Source organism: Haliotis rubra, unplaced genomic scaffold (genome assembly GCF_003918875.1).
Source record: "Haliotis rubra isolate DU_JTF1 unplaced genomic scaffold, ASM391887v1 Scf532, whole genome shotgun sequence".
Taxonomy (NCBI): Eukaryota; Metazoa; Mollusca; class Gastropoda; order Lepetellida; family Haliotidae; genus Haliotis; species Haliotis rubra.
This window is the reverse complement of record NW_025767227.1, coordinates 613,471-622,190: the sequence shown is the minus strand read 5'-3', so window position 1 is coordinate 622,190 and position 8,720 is coordinate 613,471. Positions and strand designations below refer to the sequence as shown.

At 39.8% G+C, this 8,720-nt stretch overlaps 1 protein-coding gene across 1 annotated transcript; it reads right to left on the bottom strand.

Moving 5' to 3' along the window:
* Positions 1–3,497: 3,497 nt before the first annotated feature.
* LOC124253113 (sulfotransferase 1B1-like) lies at positions 3,498–8,328 on the bottom strand. Its single transcript, XM_046686828.1, has 6 exons — positions 8,106–8,328; positions 7,472–7,650; positions 6,966–7,292; positions 5,435–5,538; positions 4,977–5,163; positions 3,498–4,494 (listed from the first exon to the last, which is right to left on the bottom strand). Exons 1-6 carry the CDS (start codon positions 8,117–8,119, stop codon positions 4,385–4,387), a joined length of 921 nt encoding a protein of 306 aa, XP_046542784.1. The 5' UTR covers positions 8,120–8,328; the 3' UTR covers positions 3,498–4,384.
* Positions 8,329–8,720: the final 392 nt, after the last annotated feature.

The window sequence follows — 8,720 nt, the reverse complement described above, 5'->3', positions numbered from 1 at the left end:
GTGTTTCTGTTATGACTGTACCATTTTGTTCACATGTTTTTCAATTCAAACTGACAGTTATTACCAACATTAGTGTATTTTCTGATGAAAAGCATATCGACCAAACGCACCTAAAAGGGCAGACATGGTAAAAGGTTCCGTAAGACATTTGTGAAAATAAAAATACACGTGCCTATCGTGACAACCCTACCAACGAAAGCGAGACCCAAACTCGCCTGAAATCATTTTTGCCATGACTTACGAGAGATCAGAGGAACCAAGCCTTACGCTTGGGGCCATTGCAAATTGGCCAGACTGCTCGGTGGATAGCCAATCATGTTAAGAAAATCTACCGACTGCAGGAGCGGTATCTAGCTTCTAACAGCATCCAAGACCGTCCACGGAGTGGGCGACCTCCAGAAACATTACAGCATCAAGACAGACAGACTGTGCGCAACCATCTGCAGGATTGCTTCCCCAGAGCGATGGAAACAGCACGCCAGACCATTCGGGAGTCACAACAGACCCATTAGTGCCGATACAGCACGTCGACGTTTGTGCGGAAGAAACCTCTGCCGTCATATCATGTTCCTGACCATATCGTGTTCCTGTCCTCACCGCTTGTCACCGCCAAAGCCGACTGCAATGGGCAACTCAGCATCAAAATTGGCAATATCGATTATGGAGAACTGTGCCTTTTATTTTGATGAAACCCGATATTGTGTTTCGACAGCCGATGGCAGAGTGAGAGTATGGCGAAAACAAGGGGAACTGTTTTCCAATGAGTGTATTGTTGAAGGAGACTCGTTTGGTGCTCCAATCATCATGTTGTTGGGTGCAATCGGTCTAGAGAACTAGAGAGTTGGCCCCGTGGTGTTCCAGAATCTCGGTCCAGGGTGAGGAAATGAAGTGACAGATGCTCGCTATACTGACCAAGTCATAAGACCCCATGTTGTAACACATTTTGGACGTCACAGAAATCACATCTTCCCGCAAGAAAACGCTCGTGACCACACTGCCAGAGCAACATTGGGCTTCCAAAGACAACATCACATCCAAACCCTACAGTGGCCTGCACTCAGTTCGGATTTAAGTCCAACAGAACACCTTTGGGACGAGATTCAAAGAAGACCGAATGACCTCCAGCCAATGCTGACAACTGCGGTTGGAATCGATCTGGCATTTCGCAGAGTATGGACCCAAATGCCTGTAGTCTTCATCAACCGGCTAATTCACTCCATGTACAGAAGATGCAACGCTTTCATCGATGCCCATGGAGGCCACATACGGTATCTTAATGGTATCATTTTTGGTGATTTTGTTTGTGTGAACTCTAAATGTGATTCCCGAAAGTGTGTTAACCATAATTGCCAAGTTTGAACTCAATCCTCCGTTTTGATTGTTTTGTTGTTTGTTAGAGTGAAGTAAATTTTGTGTTTTCAGAAACTCTATCGGTAAGACGTTTCTTTTGTGGTTCCGTATAGTTTGATTTGTACACTTATTAAAAGAGTGTTGGGGAATCAGCTCGCTAGGCAAGAGGTTGACAATACCAACCCCCCACTCAACACAACACGAGTAAATAAACGGGGAGTTTATTACTCAGCAATCACAGGATCTTTTATTACATAATCAGTCAATAATTAATTCTTAAAACATGTTCACAACGCAATCAGCTTTCAAACTACATAAACATCACATGTAGATTCATTACGCATTTATCACAACGTAATACAATAGTTCAATACAGTGGGTATCCATACAGTCACAAAACAGAAGAGTGCCCACAACGTAATGTAATACTAGTAGTTAGGGTACCCGACACACTCTATACAATCTATAAGTCACTAAACGCGAAGTGTTATTCAGTATTAAATAAATCATCCTAAACAGAAATATGTGAAAGGATGCCACGTTCCACATACACGTGAAGGTAGTGCCAAGGGTCCAAATATATGTACAATAGATTTAATGGTGAATATTTATCAAAGTAGAAGAAAGTAAAATTACAAACATGAATGAAGTTACCAGACAACCACCGAATGATTGGTGACTGTCGTCCGTATTATATACCTATTCCATTTACTGACAAAACTTACAATAACCTTCATATTGTGACCTTGAGATTATGTCATTTACTTTGACCGAAGTATCAACAGCCAGTTGAGAGTATGCCACGAACGTATATGTGGCACGCACGGGATTTGTCCATGAGATATAAACCTACAATACAGGTAAACGCAATGCACCTTGTTTCTATTAGCTTCACAGATACTCGTCCCAGATTTTGGCCTATGCTCGTTATCAACGTGACCCCAGGAAGGTGAGATATAAACATACACTATATATAAACGTAATGCACCTTGCTTCTATTAGCTTCACAGATACTCGTCCCAGATTCCTATGCACATTATCAATGTGACCCTTGGCAGGTGTAAGATAGTGGAACATGGTTACTAGTCTGTGATACTTTTAGTTTTCAATAACATGTAACGTCATAAAATATTTGTTAAACTTTATCAGTTTAATCAATCAATCAATAGTTTATTCAGTAGTATGGCCACATGGCCTAGAGTACAGTTTTTTTAAGGGTACATATATATATATATATATATATATTTATAATCACGTTATAGCTATTGAACGAAAAACATTTTTCAAGAATATCGTAACGGATGTGAGGGGTTTTACCTTTTTTAAATCTAACAGGTCAATTTAATCCATATTTACAGACATAATACATTCATAGATTGTTTTATGCTTTGCTCATGTGTTACGAACATTTACACATAATACTAGCTTCAAGGACATAGCCTTTTTAATATATGCAGTTTTAAACCCCAAAACCGGTAAATACATTGTAAATATATACAGTTACTTATATTTTCCCTTAGTTTTGTTTTCACTTGTAAAGGGTTATAACATGAATAACTGTTGATGACACAAAACAAATACAACTCACTCACTCATCCATCCTGTGAAAACATGGATTGATTCTTCACAACATAACCTCCATTTCAGTGTCAACAAAATAATTTGAAATGGTCAGAGGTTAAAATTTGTGGTTTGACATGAACATACAGCATAGAGATGAATAGTCATTGATATATCCTTGATGATATGTGGTATTTAGTGTCCACAACCCCATGATCACCATATAACCCGTTATTCATCCTCAGGCTGCTCACAAAAACGGAGGGGGTGGACATCTTCTGGAGGATGGTCATGATAAGTCACAACATAGTCACCGAGTGTAGTGCATTTGCCGCAGCACGTTGTTACAATACATCTCCAGTAAGTACAAGTCTGGGGCTGCATGTTCTTGTAATTACAGGTAACCCTGAAAGAGTACCTGAACACTGCCTCATGAATTGGTGATATATTCTACTTGCCGAAGGCCATCCATAATGATGATCGAAAAGAGCAGTCAGAGGTTAATAATTCATATTTATTAATTATATTTAAAACAGTTATTGTTACATTTGTAAACACGTAAATTTGAGTAGATAAGCCTTCACAAAGCGATTAATTTATCTCTTAAAATTTCACCTGCACCAGATTCAGTTACATAGCTAATCCCTACATAGCTAGGGTTAACCCATTCTATCATATAGGGGAGTATGGTCTGTTTTCTGTGGTAGTTACCTACTCCACTGTCTCACAAATGGGAGTAGGCCATTAAGGGATCTAACTGAAATACTGTCAAGAGGTGTCGCGAAATGACCATATTATTTGTTTGTTGTTTGTTGACGAACACAGCAATATTCCAGCTATCTGTAAATAATCCAATCTGTGCCAGACAATACAGTGATCAACAGCATGAATTGGAAAACGGTGACATGTGTCAACCAAATCAGCGAGTGTGACCACACGTTCGAGTTAACTGCCTCTTTTCTAACCATATTAACAGACGTGTTAATCCAATTATTTTGTATGTTTCATTCCACATGTGATGAACAGAGGAAAAATAAGACACGCTTGAAGTCAGTAAAGTTCCTGAATACATGCATTGTCGTTCCTAACAGTGCTAAATACACTGTAAATCTACATGTAAGCATATTTCTCTTTGTAACATTGCTATTTAGTGTATTTATTTGAAAATATATGTAAGTATTTATGCAAAAGGGGCGGGCTATATGACCTGGGAGACATTTGCCCAGTACCTTTGAGAATGTATTTATACAATGCCACAACTTAGAGATTGTTCATGATGGCGAAAATGCTCACTCAGCCACGTCCATCTTCTAATAACATTGGTTCAATCCTTGACTTTACTCCGATTTCAGTGTCAAATTCACTGGATAAATTCTGTCTCAGATCAATGGCCAGATATATGTTCTAATAATCACGATATTTTATGTTTATATTCTACGACACCATTTACGGAGACAACCCTATAGTCCGTTGTCTAATCATACTTGAAAACAATTCCTGTGCCTTCAAATGCTCTCTCAATGACATCATCAAATCTCTCGTTTTCAGAGACTGTTATCCAGTTTTTCCAGTCCCCAATTTCACCTGAAACAGTTACATCACATAATCCATAAGAGCTTAAGTAAGGCAAGCGTACAGGCAATAACCAAAGATCAGATACTCATGCAAAAGTATATATCTCTGAGTATTCAAGTACACTGGACATGATTACCAGAAGAAATATTACTTGATGATCTCGTTCAATGGTCTTCCTCGGCCTTACAGGACATGGACGAAACTTTACTTCACGCCACACTTGAAACCACGTCCTTGCGTCATATAAGCCAATAAATTTCCACTGTGCATATTTAAAACAAATATGTCCTGCCATATCAAGAAAGGTTAATTTTTAACACAGTGTCTTTGAAATGAGTTCTCAAAACTATAAAGGACTGAAATACTTTGACCCACTCTAACAGATGTGTGTTCTCCAACTAGCAATAAAACACTTTAGAGAGAAAGTGCTTTAAACATTCATTCATTACACGCGTGAATAGTCACATAGTGAAATACATATGTACACTCACCTTTCCTAAAGACTACTTGTTGACCTTTCTTCCAGAAGTCGGACACATTAAATACCTGCTCCTTCAGCTCTGCGTCTGCCTGTCTCATCTTCTTAAAGCTGCACGCTTCTGCTATTTGCTGACATAGTTCATCACTGACAGACAATCCAATGAAGTCGGCAACCGTTTTGATGTTATTGACAGGATCCTAAAATCAACACAATTTGGGTTATTGACCTTTACCAAATACCGCTGGGCAGTGCCCGTTCTGGTGAAGTTGCCCCAAATCAGATCCCCCCTCTCCCTTTGCATAACCTTCCATCGGCCCCATGTCTGAATTACCATCAGATGTATAGTATACGTCCATGTTGGACGTTGGCTCACAATGAACCTGGTGAGCCCATGTGTTGAGATGGAGATGACCATTAAGTCTTACCGACACTTGTCATGTAAGCCTATAACATACCAAATTTACCAACCCTTTTCAAGTTTTCATAAAACAATGTCAAGACAGGCAAATCAGGGTGATCCTGTTTCACTTGCAGCCAATCCTTCACGTAGTCAGCATAAGATCCACCGGGAACTGAAACAATGGAAGTAATAATCAAATCAAACCGAAATCATTGTTACAGCCCGAGTGCAGCATGACCAACATTTAGGCAGCAGTTTATCAGAATGGTTAAACTCACATTCGAAACGAATCCCCTTAATCCCCTTGAATTTCAGTTTTGAGCTAGCTGAGAACATCCCAAACCTACATTCAATTTTAAAGGTGATTTCTAAATTAAAAATTCAGTTGGCAGCATGTTAGACAGTTTCACCTACATTCATTTAGCAACATGTTGGAAAGTTTAAGCGTACATTCAGTTAGCAGCTTTTTGGACAGTTTTCGTCTAAATTTCAGTTAGCAACATGTGAGCCAGTATTAATTTACATCTGTTAAAAGCTCTTCAGTACCAAATTACCATCACAAGCAGCACGTTAGTTAAATCTTTGAACAACCATTCAGTTAGCAGCATGTCAGACACATTCAGACAGCGCAGGACGCGAGAGCTTCTAAACCCAAACACACGTACCTATCACTCCTTCTAAACCCGAACACACGTACATATCACTCCTTCTTAACCCAAAGACACGAACATATCACTCCTTCTAAACCCAAACACACGTACATATCACTCCTTCTAAACCCAAACACACGTACATATCACTCCTTCTAAACCCAAACACACGTACATATCACTCCTTCTAAACCCATACACACGTACATTTCACTCCTTCTTAACCCATACACACGTACATATCACTCCTTCTAAACACAAACACACGTACATATCACTCCTTCTGAACCCAAACACACGTACATATCATTCCTTCTAAACCCAAACACACGCATATATCACTCCTTCTAAACCCAAAACACGTACATATCACTCCTTCTTAACCCATACACACGTACATATCACTCTTTCTAAACCCAAAACACGTACATATCACTCCTTCTAAGCCGAAACACACGTACATATCACTCCTTCTAAACCCAAACACACGTACATATCACTCCTTCTAAACCCAAACACACGTACATATCACTCCTTCTAAACCCAAAACACGTACATATCACTCCTTCTAAGCCCAAACACACGTACATATCACTCCTTCTAAGCCCAAACACACGTACATATCATTCCTTCTAAACCCAAACACACGTACATATCATTTCTTCTAAACCCAAACACACGTACATATCACTCCTTCTAAACCCAAACACACGTACATATCACTCCTTCTAAACCCAAAACACGTACATATCACTTCTTCTAAACCCAAACACACGTACATATCACTCCTTCTAAGCCCAAACACACGTACATATCACTCCTTCTAAGCCCAAACACACGTACATATCATTCCTTCTAAACCCAAACACACGTACATATCACTCCTTCTAAGCCCAAACACACGTACATATCACTCCTTCTAAACCCAAAACACGTACATATCACTCACCTTTTCCTTCTAAGAACAGATCCAGATATTCTGTAAACGTCCCGTCAAAACTAAACTTGGTGTTCTTTACTCCGTTTAACATGAAATAATAAGATACGCCGACATCTTTGGGATTTCGCATGATGAAGATTGTTTTTATCCTCTTCTCCACCATCTTCTTTGGCAGATGACGGAAATGTAGATGTGAGTTTAGAACTCTCGGGGAGGGGAGTTCATCAACCTCCTCCAACTTCCCCGGCCCCAACATGGCCACCCTCTTTGTCTTTTTGTTGTACTCAGAGTGACCTGCCCTGAGCATGGTGACGATTTCCCACAACCAGTGAGTACCTAAAGAGATCGGAATAGACAGCATAGTGTGAGTACCGAATTGGGTTTTACGCCTCTTTGAACCTATACAATATTGCTGTAGATTTCAACAACGTTCATTCACTCTTTTTATCAATATTGCATTCATTTTACCAAAAATAATTAATTGAGCAAATCTTGTAAATCTGTCAAGATCTTACCACATTTTGCATATGCCACTATCACCACATCATCGTCCCTAAATTCAAATTTCTGAACTTTTCGCATCATTTCCATGTCGTCTTCAGGGGTAGTGTCAATCTTCCGGAGGACGCCGTCATTTTTGTAGAAGGACCATCCATGACCATTCTCATTCCGGTAGTCCAGAATCTCGGGAGTTCTATGAAGAATCAGTGGTTGGGTTTGATTTAACGCTGCTTTGAAAGTTATAACGGTTTGTATTCATTTGTGTGAGGAGCCTGCTTGGTGCTATTTACAAAAAAATGACTATCTTGCCCACAAACCAAGGATTAATATAATGTCGAACCAGAGTTTTGACATGTGGTTCCTAGCCCTTGCAGGGGATGTAGTTCTGTACGTTAAGTGAGTGCCAGTTGTATTTAGATAGATAACATCGGCACAAGAGTGAAAGCCAAGTTGTTGTAATTTGAAGGAATGCATACCTTGCCAGCTGTCTTCTCCTGAATTTAACAAGTTCAAATTAACTAGTACCTCCTTTGATTAGTTACACAAACACCTACATTCATGACCAATTCGAGTTATTCTGAGACAATATGTTTAATATGGAAAAACAGATTGCATTGACGCAGAAAGATAAGTGGAACAAATACTTACCGCTGACCTTCCATATTGATCAGTATGTTTGATTTGTAACTGACTTTCTTCAGTGACTTTGCTACTACCCGACGAAGGAATCGTCCAAACCAAAGTTCCTGTTCCCTGTTAATAAGCAACACTGTTCCTGTCGACTGTGTAAGTGTTGATTCTAGAGGAGCAGGGCAAGAACTACTACGCGAGGATGTTTATGCTAGACCCACAGGAGGGTGTCTCACAGCTATTTCAGTCAACTTGACACGCTCTTATCAAGGCTGATTATGCAAGTCATGGATCTAGAAAAAATAAGTACGTTATTCAGACAAGTGCAGTATATTCGGTGTGCAGACGTGCGTTCCTCGGGCACCCCAAAAACCTATGACGGTGGTTTGTGGAAAGCCAGTTCACACTGAATATGTTTCCTGGCTTCTCTATGGCATACCCATAGGAGTAGGTGGGTTGCATGAGTGGTGAATGTGATCAATTGTTACGCCAGGATTTTTTAATTGCTTAAAGCATCAGTTAAGACAATCCGACACAAAACGGACGCTCCAGTGGAATATTTCCAATGTGTCAGCAGCCCACGTAAAATGTCCACATACGACCTTGCTGCTGATCAAAATTCTTAGTGGTAAA

What these genes read in the sequence shown, in the direction of transcription:
- LOC124253113 (XM_046686828.1), bottom strand. An exon ending in AGTGGCATATGCAAAATGTG is followed by an intron (nt 7,293 to 7,471) that starts GTAAGATCTTGA and finishes CGATCTCTTTAG; the next exon opens with GTACTCACTGGTTGTGGGAA. An exon ending in ACAAGTAGTCTTTAGGAAAG is followed by an intron (nt 4,495 to 4,976) that starts GTGAGTGTACAT and finishes TAACTGTTTCAG; the next exon opens with GTGAAATTGGGGACTGGAAA.